Source organism: Tubulanus polymorphus, chromosome 3 (genome assembly GCF_964204645.1).
Source record: "Tubulanus polymorphus chromosome 3, tnTubPoly1.2, whole genome shotgun sequence".
Lineage (NCBI taxonomy): Eukaryota > Metazoa > Nemertea > Palaeonemertea > Tubulaniformes > Tubulanidae > Tubulanus > Tubulanus polymorphus.
Window position 1 is genome coordinate 11,813,736 of NC_134027.1, and position 19,201 is coordinate 11,832,936.

At 38.1% G+C, this 19,201-nt stretch overlaps 1 protein-coding gene across 3 annotated transcripts in view; it reads left to right on the forward strand.

Annotated features, from left to right (window-relative positions):
• LOC141902912 (1-phosphatidylinositol 4,5-bisphosphate phosphodiesterase gamma-1-like) overlaps positions 1-19,201 on the forward strand; it is a 41,967-nt gene that overhangs the window by 8,184 nt on the left and 14,582 nt on the right. For all 3 annotated transcript variants that reach the window (XM_074790854.1, XM_074790855.1, XM_074790857.1), the window contains 21 exons: positions 39-137; positions 1,902-2,017; positions 2,638-2,723; positions 3,357-3,477; positions 3,593-3,678; positions 4,419-4,501; positions 4,879-4,942; positions 5,281-5,342; positions 5,927-6,070; positions 8,278-8,450; positions 8,790-8,993; positions 9,490-9,627; positions 10,583-10,760; positions 12,191-12,265; positions 12,582-12,831; positions 13,537-13,694; positions 14,311-14,407; positions 14,989-15,204; positions 15,878-16,026; positions 16,786-16,903; positions 18,362-18,520. In XM_074790854.1, coding sequence (XP_074646955.1) covers positions 39-137; positions 1,902-2,017; positions 2,638-2,723; positions 3,357-3,477; positions 3,593-3,678; positions 4,419-4,501; positions 4,879-4,942; positions 5,281-5,342; positions 5,927-6,070; positions 8,278-8,450; positions 8,790-8,993; positions 9,490-9,627; positions 10,583-10,760; positions 12,191-12,265; positions 12,582-12,831; positions 13,537-13,694; positions 14,311-14,407; positions 14,989-15,204; positions 15,878-16,026; positions 16,786-16,903; positions 18,362-18,520 — 2,776 coding nt within the window. The remainder of the gene's footprint in view (positions 1-38; positions 138-1,901; positions 2,018-2,637; positions 2,724-3,356; positions 3,478-3,592; positions 3,679-4,418; positions 4,502-4,878; positions 4,943-5,280; positions 5,343-5,926; positions 6,071-8,277; positions 8,451-8,789; positions 8,994-9,489; positions 9,628-10,582; positions 10,761-12,190; positions 12,266-12,581; positions 12,832-13,536; positions 13,695-14,310; positions 14,408-14,988; positions 15,205-15,877; positions 16,027-16,785; positions 16,904-18,361; positions 18,521-19,201) is intronic.

Sequence of the window (19,201 nt, forward strand, 5' to 3'; positions counted from 1 at the left end):
TCGCAGATTTTCAAAATTAAAAGTGACCTTTCTTTCAGGATCCTCTTGGCAATAACTTGGATGATGTTGGGAAATTGATATCGGATTATTTAGCGAATCCAATCCGCGATTCTGATCCGTATTTCTCGGCTGAAGAGGTACGGTATTAAATGCTTACCCCTTCTGTCACTATACTTCAGCCATTTATATTCCTTGAACATCTGAACATTTCATCAGAATGACTTTATTCAGTTTTGTTTATTCTTAAATCATTGTGGGGTTAGTCTTATAGACCAGGACCCAGGAAGAAAGACACTCTAAATATTTGGATGGATATGTGAAAGCTGTGGGTACTGGAGTGTGTAATGGGTAGTGTAGTGTGATCTGTGTGCATTTGTGGCCAGCACACAGATCACATTGTTCAAATTGGGGTTTGGTCCAGGACTCGCGAGATTTTCAACAACACGGAAGTAACGTGTAATAAATGATGACTTGAATTGCATGACTACCTACCACCCCTCATTATTGTTCGGCACTGACTAAAAATTAGTAATAACATTTTAGAAATGGCCAGAATTTGAACTTAGGTTCTATCTCATTTTTATTTTACAATTGCGATTGGTATAATTTTTTTTTAAACGGCCGTTAAGGCTTCATGTTTCGTCTGCAATTCACTGCAAATAGTTACGCAACTACGCACATTTCAGTGTTTTTGGCAGCTGTACACTCAATCGGCACTGTTCGTGACTAGCTTCACTGCGGAATTATCATTAAATAACATCGCCATATCACATCATCAACTTATATTGTGCCTTAAAACCCTAACAGCCGAAATGATTGAAATGCACACACGATTTCTATCATTGAAAATTGAGAGAGTGGCCATGTTTGTGTTTGCTGCTTCTCGTAAATCCCGCGCGGTGGCGCATCCGCGCGGAGTGGGGCCGATACGTCCAGTTCCACAGTTCTGAGTTAAATTTGGCTCTAGAATTAAAACATTGAAAATGAACTAACTTTAACTCAGAGTTAACTCTAACTCACAACTGTGGAACCGGATCCAGGGGTTTGTCACTCTAAAGATAACCAGTGGATAAATACCAAAGTGATAATGAACTTTTGTCACTATGTCAACTATCCACTGGTTAACTCTTACCAACTTTTGAAGAATTGGCTGGACGCAGTATTTACTAAATAATAACGCATGGCCCAGTTGTCCATTTGTGACTTCAGTCTAAAATGAAAAGCGTTAGGCTTGTTTCAAGTTGTTCCCACAACGGTTAATGAAAGTTCTTAAATCTATGCCTCGACAGCTACTGGCTCCAGGGGCCAGTTGCACAGTCGTGACTTAAGTCAATAAGTGGTCTTAAATCTTAAGTCTGGTTAGATTGGCTATAGAACTAAGTTGGTCTTAGACTAGTTTTAAGTCTAAGCCATGACTATGCAACCGGTTACAGGGGATTAGCTGAGCCATCGCAATTGTGTTTTTAAGTTTGTACAGGTCAATGAATCCAGATCCGTAGTTTTTAGCGCAGGACTTATATTTGGCGATGACATCAGAGTGAACGCGGTACCAGGATGCGTAATCGCACGTAATCAGGGTTCACAACAGTCCATTAAAGTCCTTAGAAGTTTTGAAATGGGAATGGGTCAATTCAAGGCCTCGAGTATCATGGAACGCACTCTAAACTTGTTGTCATAGTCATTGATTGGCATCAGTCATTAGTTATCATCTGCAGATCCAAGATACAAGTTCACTGTTATACAGCTCTTAAAATCTACCAATCATGAGAATGCCTAGAAAATGTAGATTTCCGGATTCCTGACTAAATAGGAGTCAAAATAGTCATTGAAAGTCATTAAATGATATTAGTCAAGGACACTATGAACCCTGCACTATCTTCTACCTAAAATTATCGTTTCAGTTCATCGGTTTCTTATTTTCACATCACAATACTATTCGAGATAGTTCGCACGATACGTTACATCAAGATATGAACCGTCCGTTAAGTCATTACTGGATTGCTTCTTCGCATAATACGTAAGTTCAGTCGAAACAACAATACGCAAACACGCTGTACGGTTGTTTAATGAGCAAAACCGACCGTTGATGATTTAAGGATGGGGTACCAGCAACGCTACCGTGACAAGCGAGGATTCAGCGATAATCTGCCAGGTTCGCTATTGGCACCTGGCGTGTCAATTTCCTTCTACATTTCAATTAGATTAACATCTACTTTTCTCATTAGTAAATCAATTTTCAGTGAAATCTATAATACCATAAACTGAGTGAGAAAGGGAATCTTATATCCATCCGACCACTCATTTGATAATTATCGGACTTGGAGTTGAAATTTCATTGAAAATGAACTGCTTTTCACTACAAATAACCCAGTGTTTTGTAGCGCCTTCTGTTGAGTGCCGGTAACCCATTTATTCTGATAGTTTCGACATTTTGGCTAAACTTCATTATCGCAGAGACGAAGTTATATTATTTTTGTTTCGAAACTGTCAAGAGCAAATTGTTGAATTATCAACTGTCGGTTTTGCTCATTAACTCTGAAATTCTGAGATCAATATCACAGTCTACCAGTAATGTGCCATTGGTACAAATGATATATCTGACATTGAATTAGAAAGACAACGGTATGTTTTATGCAGGTATTTGACTGGTGATCAGTGTCGGAGTGAATCTTCCTGTGAAGCGTACGCCCGATGCTTGCGTATGGGTTGTCGTTGTATTGAATGTAAGTACGCGGATATTGAATTAAGTTGTGTGTGTAATCTATTGACTTGAACAGGGTGGCCACTTTGGGTATTTCTTTTCTTTTAAAAAGTCTGGGAACATTCAGGGAATTTTGTTATAAAAAAAGGCTAAAACCAGGGAAAAGTCGGTGAAATTTGTTGAGATTGCTAGATGGCAGGTAAAATCGAACAGTTTCCGTCTATGTCTAATGTATTTGATAGTATCAATTAATTGGAATCTTAGCTGACCGAGTGGGGCAAAATGACATACATGTCAGGGAAAGAGCACGTCAAATAAAAGTGGCCACTTTTTGGAATGAGATTGATGAGCATTCAATGAGTCGAATTGGCTTTCTGTCTAAAAGTTGAAAATTTCAACCTTTTTGCCAAAATGATTGATTGATATTTTTGAAATTTGTCGAAGTCTTGACAAAATAATCACTTGAAGCCATAGTTTGGTTTTCGTGCATGTATGTGGTATTGGTAGCTCTCATGCGAATATCTAAATCACAGCGTTTGTGGTCATTGAAGTTTTGGCTGCTGATGAATTTGGTTTTAGCATATCAAGAATATCCATCATCTCTGGTGGCCCAGCTAACAGTTGACAGCTAAGTATGTTTGATGTTTCCTTTCAGTGGACTGCTGGGATGGGCCTGATAATATGCCGTATATTTATCATGGACATACTTTGACTTCCAAAATCAAGTTTCTCGATGTTCTCAAAACCATTAAAGAGCATGCTTTTGTATCCAGCGAGTAAGTACATGTAGACAGTAGACAAACCGTTGATTATGACTGATGCTTGATGCTGATTTTCCCATCAATCAGTACCTTATGGAATTCATCAAAGTGTTATTTATGATTTTTACAGGTTTCCACTCATTTTATCAATAGAAAACCACTGCAGAATTGTTCAGCAACGCAATATGGCTCAGGCATTTAGGGATATCTTCGGAGGTATTTGATATTCATTTAGCTGGGATTTAATATGCAGGCCCTTTTTCACCATGAAATGGGGCACTTCTTGGCACTGACCTTTTGAAGGGCATATTAAGAATTTTAGGGGGTTCGTTTGCTACCCCTGAACTGAAATCCCCTTAGCACAGCCTGATATGGCAGCGTTAATGTTCATGACGGTGTTAAACACTTAAAGCACTAATTTATCCTAATTGTTTTCCCACCCGGTGTCAAATTGTTTTAGCAGAATGCTTAGCGTCAGACATATTGCTATATGGCTACCAAAATGTGCTTTCATTTCAAATAAAAGTTAATGAAATAAACTTTCAAAATGAATTAATCACAATTAATTGTCATGTCAATTGGTCAACTTGGAGAGAGCGCTTTTTAAAGACCGATTATGAAAAACAATTTTGTAACAAGGCATTATAACCATATTGAAATCCCATAGCTCCTGGTCAAGATATGTATCATTTGTAAGCCATACTGTCGGATAGTAATGACTGAAAAATCCAACAATTTCATTAATTCATTGGGGGATGTGTCTTATAACAATGCTAAAAAGCATCAAATATTGATACACTCAAGACAAACAAATACAAGAGTGAACTAAAGTATGGCTGCAGTTCGTCGACGATCATCACCAGTTTACCTCTTTTATTTTGGCAATCAATGTCTCTGGTGCTTTAGGGGTCAATATTGAAGCGACTGAAAAGCTAATATTAAGCAATGAATTTCAGAAATGTTGATCACCGATCCTCTGGAAAAAGACGCTAAACAGCTTCCATCACCAAATCAGCTGAAAAGAAAAATCATACTGAAGGTAAGGAAGAATAGCCTAATATAAGGCTGGCACGCATTTGCAGTTTTTTTCGGTTTGATGGCCAATGATGCAGAGATGAGATGCACACCGCTGTGACATATGCATAATGATTGTTAAGTTTATCCTCGAAATATAAATGCATCCACTTCCTATGTTGAACGATTATCAATGGAAAAATTTCGATGCTACACAATCAAGCTGAAAATGGAATAAACCTCTAGTATGATTTAATTGATCGAATTACCATTGGGCTATTGTGTTCACTTTTGTCCTTTTTCACTTTTTGGCCTGAGAGCCATTGTCGCCTATGTCAGCTTCGTTGCATAGAATAACTTTTGACACATTATCGTTAGCTTGCTGTTCAATATACATTGCAGCATAAGAAATTACGGGAAGGTGCAAATGAGAAATGGTATTCAGCTCCTCTAAATACTGATGAAGGTAAGTTACTACAGTAACTGCTATAGTAACCCTTTGCAAGTATTAACCTGTTCACTGCTGTTTCACCACAATTTCAGTTGCCTATTGTATACTGATATTTTGGTTGGCTGTATTTGACCTGTAAAAATTGTGCTAATAGAGCACGGCACACTACTACATGGAACATAGGTGTTTATTGAAAAGCAGAATACTACATGCTTTCCTTATACCTATCCAGCTGTAAAGACATTGCCACATACATGCATCATCAAAGATAAGCTAATGCCATCTGGTACTGGCTGTGTACAAAATTCTTGGAGTGAAAGAGTTGATTAAACTCCATTTCTTTTCTACTTTAGAAATGGATTTGAGCAATTGCGCGAAGAATGGCATTTTATATCTGGAAGATTCGATAAATCACGTAAGTTCATCTAACCCTGTAAGAAACTGGTTAACACCTCTGATTTAGATGGCAACAGTTTGACTACAAATTGGACCTTACCCTATTAGCAGGCCTACCTATTACTCATCATGCTGCCCAAATCCGCCCTTACTCTTTTTTCGTCTGCCACACAAAAACGGTTGTGGTGAGATTCGAACTCATTAGCTTATCATAAACTAGACACCCAAGACTTCAAAACTGTGTCAAAACTCTGTCTCAGAAATCAACATCTTCCTATTTAAAATTCTCAAGTATTTGGAGTATGAACATAACAGATCTGAGTGCTCGCTTACATCCAAGTAAACAAATTTCAAGGGGCAAAAGGTCATGATTTTGGTGGCCCACCTCGTCAAATCTTATATCATATGAGAGCATTGACTATTTACAAAAAAATAGCATGAACTTGTAATACATGAAAATCAACTGGAATTTAGCTATTTTGTATCGTGGGGATTTTCCCTTGAATTTTCTGAGGAGTAATAGACACTACATAGTAAAATTCCTTAGTGCTAATGGGTTGAAAAAATATAATTTTGATTGTGAGAATTACCTTTTTCTTTCAGACGTGGAATCCACATTACTTTGTATTAACCTCCAACAGGATGCACTATACGTTTGAAACAAATTCAAACCAAGAAGAAGATGAAGTAGATGAGCTGAATCTGGACTTGAACGGACTTGATCTCAATAATGCCAATGGTGTATATGTAAGTAAATTTGTATCGATATGTGAGTACATCTGTATCAAGCAAGTTTGAAATCACGTTCACTATTTTACTATTATACTTACGAGGTACGGTATGTTACAAATTTTCTTCAATTCATTGCGACAGTGATCCATCCCTGCTCACACTGCGGAATTTGTGTACCTCAGAAAGAATTTATTGCTCTGGCCCCTAAATTTAGTTACCTATCAAACAATTTCCTGTCGATCCAGCTACGAATTCAGCTTGAGTTTATGAATTACTTATTATTATTACATAAGCAGAATACACAAAAAATTAAGGAAAATTAAAGAGTCTTGATAACATAATAATAATAATGATTTTTTGTTTACATTTACTTTACTTTAAAATGATCATAACGTTTTACGTAAAAGAGGTTACAATAATACTTATCATGAAATTGATAATGGCCAACATTATATGATAGTAAAAAGCTTTCCTAAATGGTATGTTTTAAGGTTTTGTTCGAAAGCATTGACAGATGAAGATTCCCGAATACTGGACGATAATACATTCCATAGCACTGGGGCAGTGAACTAATAGAAGCTCTAATACCAAATCTGTTTGAGTCTGAAAATGCAAAGGCTGGGTTAAGGTGGATTCCGATGGGCATTAGGATACCCCTCAAAAATTTTGATGGGTTCCATCAGCCTTATAAAACCCCGATGGACCTTTCCAATTATAACTCAATCTTTCCCAGGAGCCTGAAGAATGTCTAAAGGCCCCCGCACACGAGCTGAAAACTGCGTATGCAAATGGCGCAGCGCAGTTTTCGGCTCGTGTGCGGGGGCCTTTTCGAGCGCATTTTGTCGTTCGCCAAATATCTATCATGTTTGATATTTTTTGACGCAGCGCCAACTGCGCTCTCATGTGCGGGCAACTCAGCGCTATTTGCGTTTCATTCGTCGTCGATGCGCATGCGTCATTACTCTAAAACTGATGATAGCGGCTAGTATATTGATTTCAGATTAGAAAAACACTGATTTATGACATGATTATCACTTTCTTTATGATATGGGATTACTTGAATTATCAAAATCACAATTTTCCCCTTGCATGACTTTTAATCCCGATGTAGACGTAATAAGAACAGAAAAATCTCTATATATTCAAATAGATTTGACAAGGGCAATAAAAAGTCGCGAGTAAATGGTGCAGATATGCAGTAAATATGGTTGTATAATGCATATGTGCTTATGTGCTTTTGCCACAGCTCCCTCTGCTGAGCACAGTTTTCGGCTCGTGTGCGGACCCTATATTCTGCGCTTAATGCGTACGCATTTTGCGCAGCACTAAATGCGTACCCAGAATTCGCCAGGATGTGCGGGGGCCTTAACCTTTTCTCCACCAGCCCCTTTATTCCTGGAATCCTATTAATGCCTAATAATGAATATTTGTTTAGAAATTTGTTCAGCCGGTACTGAAAGTGGCTGGTTCGCGGTGCTCCGAATAGGGAAATCACTTGCTCAGCAAGAAGATTTGCTATTGTGAGAGAATCTCATTAGATGCAAATGGTGTTAAGTCTAACATGTCATGCAACATAATTACAGATAACACAAAACACACACACACACATTTATACTTAGTATGTACACGCCATTCACTGCCTACTTCAGGAATCTACCTGGATTTCGAGGATTTAGATTCGAAATTTAGATTTGAAATTATACCCTGGGCCCAAATAGAATTTTCATCTTTTGATAATAGTTATTCAGTATACAATATTCAATGATGCTTTCCATTAAATTGGTATTGTTATCCCCAACATATAATTCTAACCATGTACTAGTCATCTCTCCCTGGGGAGAAGTAACATCTGAGCAACTACTAGCACTCAGGAGTCATCTATCAGACCAGGTACCCATTTACTCCTGGGTAAAGAGTGGCAATGAGGATGATAAGTGTTGCCCGTCGACACAACGGTTATGTATGGGGTTTGAACCCACGACCTGGCTTCTGCTCTTATGCACACCACTCTCTCAGTCCTCACCATTAGAACAGGCCAAGTTTCATGACCTAACAATCAATAGATTTCACGCAAACTGGTTATGAAGAACCCTTTATAGTATAGATTCGAAATGATTATCACAGCAATTCTCCATCTGATTAAAAAATGTTGGCTAGAAAAAAGCATTTTTTTTCATTTGACTGCAATAGTCATTTATTTGCACTTCCTCCATTTTATGTAGGACGACGTCCCCAATGAGGAACTGCATTTACGTATGCCATGGTTTTTTGGAAAGCTAGCTGGCAGACGGCGTGAAGCCGAGGAACTGTTACAACAATATTCATACCTCGGCGACGGTACATTCTTAGTGCGAGACAGTGAGACGTTTGTCGGTGATTTTTCGCTTTCGTTTTGGTAAGTTCACGTAATTTATGATGTAAGGCTTTTTATTTGGATTGTTGACCCATAGAATCACTTTACCCGTTCTGTGTGTCTACACCACAATGCGGTGTATAAATCGGTGATGGACTTTGCTAGTACCCCGCATCACAGTGTATTGATATAATTAGTTATTGGTTTTTATCTCATGAAAGATGGCAGCACCTGTTAAACACAGTTGAATATTAATATCTTACGATACGCCCCAGACGTGTGTAGACGCACTATTTTAATGTGATCACATAAGCTTTGTACTTATATGTACCTGTCAGTCATTGCACAACATCTCAAATATTCATCCCTTTTTTGCGACAGGCGGCAGGGCAAAGTTTATCACTGCCGAATCAGGTCGCGACAAGAACGAGACCAGACGCGATATTATCTGATCGACAATCTTTCGTTCGATAGTCTATACGATCTAGTCTCGTATTACATGCAGCATCAGTTGAAAAGCCACGACTTCCAGATTTGCCGACTCACCGAACCGGTTCCGCAACCCCAGAATCACGAAGGCTGCAGGTATCAATTGAATAACTAACATTCCCCGTTTCAAATTCTCTTTTTGTTAACTTCGTAAAAGCGTGTCTGGTTGACTGATATTAATCTCAGAGTATTTCGGAGTTTATGAGCAAATATTTCCGTTTCTCTGATGATGGTGGAGTTTAGTCAAAATTTTGAAACTGTCAGAAACTGTCAGAAAAACATTGTGAAATCATCAACTGTCGGTATTGCATATTAATTTGAAGAGCATACGAAATACTAATATTATCATATGCCTGTATCTATGAAATACATTCGTTTTTATGAATTTGGGGAAAAGTAACATCTGAGCAACAGTACCGATCTCTAAGCCGGATTCCCATTTATTCTTGGGTGGAGAGACGTAATGAGGATTGGTGTCTTGGCCTAGGGGCGATAATGTGGTAATGTGCAGGGTTTGAGCCCGGGACCTATCACTATTTTCGTAAAAAATGGAGGCTAATAAATGGTCATTTATTTTCAACTTGTTACACAGTTGGTATCACGAGCGTTTGAGCCGAGATGGAGCGCAGGATATGTTGAGTCGAATTCAGTACGATGGAGCATTTTTGATTCGACGACGGGTAATCGCGTGGAATGATCCGGATCCGTCGGAATTCGCTATATCGTTTCGGTAAGTGAAATGAAAACGAAATCCTCTGAACGTGGTTTGCAGTCACAATGAGCTGCCATTACTGCTACATTACTAGGTACCTCATTCCTTCCTTGTACTGTTGTTATCAATGCATAAAAATGTTATTGTGACGGTTTTCACGGCTTTTAAAATGTATTACTATTGATAAAACATACCATTGGTTGGCCGCCCTGTTAACACGTTGCTTACCAGCTTGGTAATACAGTGCTGCCCCCCAGTGCCACATGAATATACTCGTAGGTTGGCACTAGAGCTGTTACATCGCAAGCCTTTGCTCGAAATTGACCAATGAACGTAGAGTATGAAGCAGTTGGTCCATATTGCCAGCCAATCAGGAACTGTGTCATTCCCATGTTCTAGAGTGCAAATATCTTATTGTAGATGTGAAGAATTTCTACAAATATATTCATATCGGGCACTAGTGACAGAACCGAAATTAAGAGTTAATTCGTAGCGGGCACTCAACGTGTTAATTGAGATCCTGTGTTGAAATTTAGATTTGAACATCCATTCCTGGAAAAGGATATATACAACGAGACACAGTAATTTATAGGTTAACTAGTTTGTTCGACGCATGAGCTTTTGCTACTAGTGTATAGTAGCTTCATCAGGTGAATGAAACCTGATGAACCTACTATAACCGTTCTGAAAATCAGCTATTCCTTATAGAATGTCTGCTGCTCCTTCAAAAGTGGATGTTAATATTCTATCAATGCTGATAATTGCTTTGAAAAATTTTGAGTTATTGTGACAAATGGAAGATTACACCATAGTTAAGCTTAATTTATACCAAAATTTAGCTTAATTTTCTTTTTTGGAGGGGGATCGAAAACCTTGCTACTTCAGCAGCAACAATGTCATACACTTAACAATGAATGCAGCCCCTTTAGAATTCTAGCATAGGGAGAACACTGAATGTTCGTCGCATTTTCAGAGCTGAGAGCAAAATCAAGCATTGTCGAATTAAAAAAGAAGGCTGTCAGTTCATTATCGGCAATGCCCCGTTCGAAAGTCTCATAGAGCTTGTACATTACTACGAAAAGCATCCGTTGTATCGCAAAGTGAAGCTTCGTTATCCGGTGAATCAAGCCTTGGTTGATCGAGTAGGCGTTGTAAGTAGCGATTTCCTAAATATAAAAAAAAAACTATCGGGTACCGGTGATGCTGTAGCATTTGAGGATTCCACCTTCAGTGTTTTGCAAAGGTCCGCCTAATTAGCTAGTAGTTTCTTGGCTTATCCTATTCGAGTTGTTCAATTTGTCTGAAATTTCACTTAAGATAGTCATATAAATTTACAGTTGACTCCGCCTTACTCAGTTCTGTTTGGACCGTAATCATTACCGAGTTAACTGAACACTGAATTAGAGATTGGGGAATTTTAGGATTTCTACATCATCAATTAAGTTCATATAGGCCCTAACATTAAATATATGACAATATACGGGTTTTTAGGTCCATTTGATAGTTTATGTGGAAATATTTTGGGGTTATTGGAACATTTAGTCGCGGTAGGAGCTCGAAAAGTGGCCACCCCGTTGAAATGAACACCTGTTTTGTAATTTTGTACTGGATCGATCATCACATTACATCAGGTCACAGGGAAAGCGGAGATTTATCGTCGTATATTCTCACTAGCACCTAATTCCCCATAGGCTCTCGCGTTCAACGGGAATGAACTGCTCCATTTCTATCGACACAGGGTTGACTTCAAATTTACCGAGTTAGGTGGAGCAGAGGACGGATTTGAGCATGAAATCCACTGAATAGAGCGCATAGGGGATACATTTTTTGTCAGAAAATTTGTATGGAAATTCACTAATGCAGCCGTTTTGCCGAGTCAACAGGTACCTAGTAGGGCGGAGTCTACTGTATATATCTCGTTAAAAAAACAACGATAAACCCTGCACTGAATGGTGACTGGAAGAGTCAATTTCAATTTTTAATATAGTATATGGATCCCGGAGCCTAAAATCCAGTTTTGACTTCATACTGAACTAATTTTACGAGGATATAGCCCTAAATGACTATTAGTTAAACTGGTGGGATAGCTGGTATGCCGGTACCTGTTTTATGTTGTGGTTGCACAAGAATGAATTGTTAAGTTCGAAGGGCTGTTTTTTTTTCTTATGGTTCTGAGTCCATAGGACTAAGAAATTGGAAACTTTTTTAATACATTTACATGTAGAAAAATATTCTACATCATCTTCATCATCGAGTCAGAGATTGATTGGCGCATGACATTGGATGATAAAGATACGTTTGTAAAAAGATTTTTCATGCATTTACAAGAATGTTCTTAGTAAGTTTTAGATATCGCCTGATTCTGCATGGACAGTCGATTGATCTTATTCCAAAGACAGCATTGAAATTCAGACTCGAAGAACATTTGATGAATTTGATGTTTTTTTTCTACTTAAGTATAAACCTATAAGCTTGGATTTTCTTAAATCTTAAGAGGATACAAATGCTTAACATAGAGCACTTTGGGAACAGAAGTTTGTTTGTTTGTTTACGTTTTTTTTTCGGTGTAATGTTGTTGCAGGATCCAGAATCCAGAACTCTCGGCGGCTCGACTAATGCTGGTATTTATATACGGCCGAATGATATTCCTTCGAAGGTAAATTATGTGTCTTGTGACGTTGAGTCTTATAAGTATATTACTAAAAGCAACGTGTCATTTAGTATCGTATAACGATATTAAATGGACTTAGCTTAATCCATGACCACACAGAGACAGTTTAGCCCTGATCAGGCCAGAGTCAAATTTGGCCTAGGTGCTTACTTAGATATCCATTTTGACCCATAAATGAAATTTAGATAAATTCTTATTTTGAAAATAACGCTGACCCTGCGTAGAGAGGAAGGGGTCTAAAAATTCTGGATGTTCTGTGTATACCGGTACGTACTAAATGGATAATCCATGTGTATTCTAGGTAAGGGTGAAAGCTCTATATGACTATACGTCCAATCAAGACGATGAGTTATCTTTTTGCAAACATGCGATCATCACTAATGTCGCTAAAACGGATGAAGGTTGGTGGAGAGGTGACTACGGCGGTAAAAAACAGGGCTGGTTCCCTGCAAACTTTGTCGAAGAGATCGATCCGATGAGCGAATCTGATGATTCAACGCCGTTGGGTTCAATGCAGAAGGGCTCGATTGATGTTGTCGGATGTGCCGTAGGTAGGTGACAATCAAAGTATTGTAAATGATCAAATATTGATGAACATCAGATGCATGTGTTATGTTTCAGCTGAGTTTAACTAGCAGTGACATCTTAGTTAGTCGTGACAGTTTGTATATGTATAGAACAATTCTATGGTACATGTGAATATTCTCCAGACCAAGTTCATATATCGTTTAAATTAGCTGTGTAACTTACGTGTGGTTGGTTCAATTGTCTTCAACACGTTCGCTACTGGCTTGAAAATACAGTAGGTCGGCACTGCAGCTGTTACATAGTCATCCTTAGTTCGAAATTGACCAATGAGCATTGAGAATGAAGCTGAGTTTGTTCATGTTCCCAGCCAATCAGGAACTATGTCATTCCCGTATGCTTGAGCGCAAATATTTAACTGTAAATGGGAAGATTCGGCTACAACTGGTGAAAGAATCGGAAGTACGAATATACATGTAGCCGGCAGCGAACGTGTTAAAATGATAGTGCAATGGTGCTGAGAATACGGGGCTTTCAGAGCTTGTGGGTGGCTCTGGTCTTGATTTTGGTTTTGTCTTAGAATCGAAGAAAACCCCCCAATTTTGTAAGAAAACTAAGAGAATAGTGAGACGTTTTTCAAGTGAATTATCGACAATCACAATTAAGAATATCCGTTGCTTGTAATGTTTGTTTCTGGTCTAATTGATGAAATTCATTGTGTTATATTTCAGAGCGTATCGGCCGACGAGGTGATAAAGAATTTGTGTTCCGCATCGTGAGTCCGGCGTCACCATTTTCCGAAGAGCTCGAGATAGCGACCGATAGCGCGGAAGATTTGTTAGATTGGATACAGATCATACGAGAATGTTCAATTGCCGGTGAAGCTAAGGTAGGATAACGTTGATATTCGATACAGTGTTTTGAGTAGTAAAGCAAATAAGCACAAAGCTTCAATACAATATTGTTTAGGTCATTCAATGATTACTCCAAGGTTTAAGTGGAGCCAGTGTTGATCAATAGTTTGTGAGAGATAATCATTAGATAAATGTACCACAATAACAATGATTGTCACTAAGTAAGTTATCCACCAGTTACCTCCAACCACTGGTTTGTAGTAGCGCTTAACATTTATAACAAGTGGTTTATTAGAATAGTACTATTCGTGAAAAATTACTCCTGGTTTTGGTGAAACTATGAATGGAATATCCCAGCCAGTCAGGGTAGACACAAACTTCTAGGGTAGACAGTCATTTTGAGTTAATAAGTAAAAACCCACCATTGAACATTTATTGTCCGACAGTTGCGGACTTTATCATCATCACAGAAACAAAAACATCTTTGTTAATGTTTCTTCAATGATGGAGTTTAGATAAACTCGAAGAAACTGTCTACCAGTCACAGTCATTTTTTGTTGTTGTATCCTTCTAGTACAGACATACAGTTTGAGTTGCATCCTTCTAGTTCAGACGTATAGTTTAAGTGTATCGTTATGCTTGTATTTGAAGGAACGAGATAAAAGGCGTAAAGAGAGAGAAATGGGCGTTGCGAAGGAATTCTCAGATCTAATCATTTACTGTATAGCTGTGTCATTTAATCCGGAGGGTACGTCTTGCCGTAGTTTTCTGAATAGTTATACACTAGGCCATCCCAAATAAATTGTCTTTTTGCCATAACACTAACTCAAGTATTTTGGATGAGTCGGTAGGTAGGTAGAATCGTTTTTTTGCAAAATTTAAAGGCAAAAAAATCACCTTTTTCATGTGGAAACAATATCCCAAATCTGCGTTGTGCATGGGAAATTTTTTTAACAGCCTAGTTTTTAAGAATAATTCTAAGATGCTATATTTGTTTGGAGCGTCATCTCTGTTTTCAAAATGAAACAATACATTGAATATATGCGCGCTATTACATTACCAGCTTTAATATAGTCACTTGAATGAATTGCAACTTAGTGCTAGTGGAAGACTGCCAGTTTCCTGGAAAACTCAAGGGCTGCCTTTTTCTGTCGAAAATAGAATTTATTTCAATGAATCCCAGAAAAAAGTTTTCACTCGGTACCTTTGAAGTTGGGTCAGTCGGGTAACGGCAAGCAGGCCATTATTTTGGGATGGCCCTACTCTGGTTGAATGTTCAATTTTGTTGATTGTAATGTTTTATTACCCGATCATGTGTTATGCATACAGCGATGCCAGGAAATCCGGCCGAGATGTCTTCGTTTCCCGAGAGTAAAATCGAAAAATGGATGAGCGCGACGAACGTGAAAATAATGTTGCAATACAACCGAAATCAGATCAGTCGAGTATACCCGAAGGGTCAACGAATCGATTCGTCCAATTACGACCCGCGGAATATGTGGAACTCTGGCTGTCAGATGTTAGCATTGAATTACCAGACTCCAGGTTTGTTGTTTACAATTCAGATGTTATCATGGGTTAAATTAAATGATAATTGGGTAATTATAAGTGAGTCTTTTTTATTTACCGACATTTCGTACTGTCTCTTCCTTATGTTCATTATCAGATTTGAAAAGTGGAATGAAAATATTTCAATTAAAATGGTGGGTTATCGTTTTTGGTATAGAACCATTTCAGCGCTGACCAATTCATTCCCAAAAGTGCTGGTGATAATTTGAAAATTTAAGAAATGTCCATCCCAGTGTGTTGAATAGCGGTCATATTGCTATAGTGCATCTACACTACCGTGTATTATTAGTTAGTAATATTTCAGTGTTTGACAGGTGCTGCCATGTTTCAGTAGAGATAAAGACTAATTACTAATACTACATTTTACACCACGATGCAGTGTACTTGTAAAGTCAATCACCAATTTGTACACCACATTGCAGTGAAGATGCACCGAAAGGGTTAAGCCTATTACAACATAGCAAGACAAACAAAAAACCCAAACCAAGATTGTCTTGTATATTGCCTGGAAAAATAAAACTGGATGAACCAAAACACAGTTTTGCTGTATGTGATTGTGGTTGAACGGTTTAGTTCATATCTTGCTGTGTGCGTGCAACATTTCAGTTCACGGATAATCGGAAAGTCTGAACTCATTTTTTTCACGCAGATAAGTGGATGCAGTTGAACGAAGCTCGTTTCTCTGATAACGGCAGATGCGGATATGTGCTGAAACCGGATTGTTTGTTTCATGACGACTACGATGCATACGACATACGCACGTTAATCGGAGTCGATCCGTTGTCAATTTCAGTTACGGTAAGTCGGCCGAAAGCGTGCTACGTGAGACAATCTTGGGCCAAAGATTTGGGCAAAGCTTCGTCGCTTTGGGCATCTGCTCAGAACCAATTGATGTAACAAGCTGTCACAATGGTGACAATTGGTCATGCGATTGACTAGTAATTGAATGGATAACTATCCAAATCATCAGTTATTTTCTTCAGAAAATTTTTTAAATCCTCCATAAGACTTAATTGCGTACAACCAATGAGTGAAATTAACACGACTTAAAGAATTTCAAATGATGTATAGTACTGGTAGAATAGCCACACTCATATGTGTAGAACCAAAAAAACATACTCTTTAGGTTTTAAACATATTATCTCTTCTCCACATTTGAGAAAGCAGTGTGAGCGGTCGTTTTGATATAACAATAGCCGGTTGTATGTATGTTCATGTAACATTGCGCGTTGCTCTTGTCATTAGTATCTAGATAGAACTAATGATGGCTATTAGCAAAAATACATTATTTTGCTATTAGTTTATAGCAGAAACGTTACTCTAATTATACTCACATTTATTGAAGAATTTTTCGTCTTATGCTGAAATTATTGTGGGATTTCTAACGTATGTATGCAAAAAGTATAGGAAAATTTTGGTTTTGAGCAAAATTGTTCATAAATGGATCTGTTGACTAAAGAGCATTGTTCATTTACGGAATCGGTTTTACAGTGAATTGTTCACTTCTTTCATAATGATTCATTATGAGTTGATTCTTTTCTTTCATGTATGCAACAGATAATTGGTGCTCGCCATCTAAATAAGAGCGGACGTGGGTTGATCAGTCCGTCGGTAGAGGTTGAGCTGATCGGTGCTGAATATGATTTCAACAATAAATACAAAACTGTCACTAAAGGTAAGAAATGTAGTTGTCTAGTATCTCTTGCTCGTAGTGTTTTGGAAAAATTTTCATCTTCGTACATATTTGAATTGTTCCATAAAGTGGAATCTTGGATTACGTGCAAAATGAAAATCCCCAGCCAAAGGGACCATTCATAAAGCACGTATGAAAGCCATAGCTAGGACCTTGGTGTCGAATGCGTGCGATCTGCATACATTGCTGGGTAGCTATTTAAACAAAGCATAGGAAGCAACTAGCGTAAGGAAGGTAGGAGGTCATTGGAGGTAGAAGGTAGGATGCGCATACACTAGGTAGGTCCTTAAAAAATTGCCATATTTTTAGCCCTCTTCATCCAAAACTAGTCTATTTTAAACATATCTGTCTTCGACCATATGGACGTTACAGTCCTCTGGTTATCAGACTGTCATCGAATTCGGATATATTCTGTAAGATTATAGAATCTCCCAAGTGTTCAATATTTCTGGTAATCTGATCTGAAAATGCACATTTTGGCTATCAACTGATATGATATTCCATGTGGGGCTTTCATTTTTCATATGAGAATGTGAAATGGAAAGGTTTGACCAAACTAGGTCATGATGTCATCTGGCCATCTTGGATTCTGAAATTACGACAAAGTAGGTCATTGTATCATCCAAGATGGCTGACTTGTGGCCATCTTGGATTCTGAAATTATAAATTTTGGTCATCAACTCAAAAAGTTTTCAACATAGCCAATCAGTTTCTGCTAGTTGTCCCTTTGTTTCATAGTCAATCTACGGGTAGTCGGGCATTTTCCAACAGCGCCCCAAAATTGTGGAACCAGCTTCCTCTTAGCCTTCGTGCTATCACTTCATTAGATCAATTCAGGAAGCACCTAAAATGCTTCCTTTTTAAGGAGGCATTTTATAATTTGTAAAGCGCTTTGAGCAGCTTAGCTGGATTTAGCGCTATATAAGATCCTTTATTATTATTATTATTATTGAGCTTTTATATTCCGCATGAATATGTCAACTGTCATGACTTACAAGACCAATCTAGGTGATGGTGTCATCCAATATGGCCACAAATGTATATGATTGTGACTTTTAACTTAGCACCTGACCATGCGGGCTAAGATGCATTCGCATCTTGTGTATGTACTTTATGAATGGTCCCAAATGTTACTCTCTATCATCGATATTGCGTGGGAACGACCCCTTTTCTAATTAACAATAAATACATGTTCTATATCTGATGTTCATAGACAATTTTAGGTTACTATTTCATTTTCAATTATGTTATCAATATTTACCAACATCTCTTCATTTTGATGGTCTGGACTTCATATGCATTAGGACAAAAATGAAAATTTTTTTAATTGAAAATGAACTAACGAATGCCAGACATCATCAAGTGAATGGCACAAGGGTGTCATTGCGGGTTATGATTGTACAGATTGATACCAGCGTTAATTGCGATATTATTTTTCAGCTGTAAATGGATTTAATCCTGTATGGAATGTGACTGGTGTATTCGACATACTCAACCCCGATCTGGCATTCCTGCGATTTATCGTTTATGATGAAGATATGTTTGGCGATCCAATTTTCCTCGGTCATGGGACATTTCCAGTGCGCAGTTTGAGAACAGGTATATAGACTGATCTTATAACATGGATAACGTTAATACGACAATTTCTTAATGAATATGAGTTCTGGGTCAAAGCAAAAACTTCAAGCCAGGAGCAGATGGGTCACGGTACACTTCCTTAGCCTGTGGACCAATCGGCGCCGAACTAGGCGAGCCAATTGTCTTTTTGCAACGTACTGAACAACCCTCGATAAACCTAATTTATCGGAATTAATAGTTAGCATTTAGGTGGTGTTACTTGAATCTGAAAGGATTCAATAAATAAAAAATGAGAGGGTTGGGGCAAATGTCCTGATACCATTTTGACCTGGTATATGTGACCTGACCTTTTGCTAAAGGATATATAATAACCCTTATTAAGGGTTAGCTGACTAATTAATATAAATTGAAAATCTAAAAAAAAGCCCATCACTACTGATTAATGCTGCACTGCAGTGGAGACGCTCTGAAAGGGTAAAATACTTTGCTTCTTTGTCGGTAAGCGGCCAACGGATTCCTAGTAAATGGTGCTGCCATCTTTCAATAGAGTTAACACTAATTACAATAATACACCGCGATGCAGGGTTCCAACAAAGCCCATCACTGATTTGTACACCGTACTGCAGTGAACAGGCCAAATGAATTGCTACTATCCATGTTGGTACGCGGTCAACAGATTCGTTGTTAATGTTCTTGTTTTCA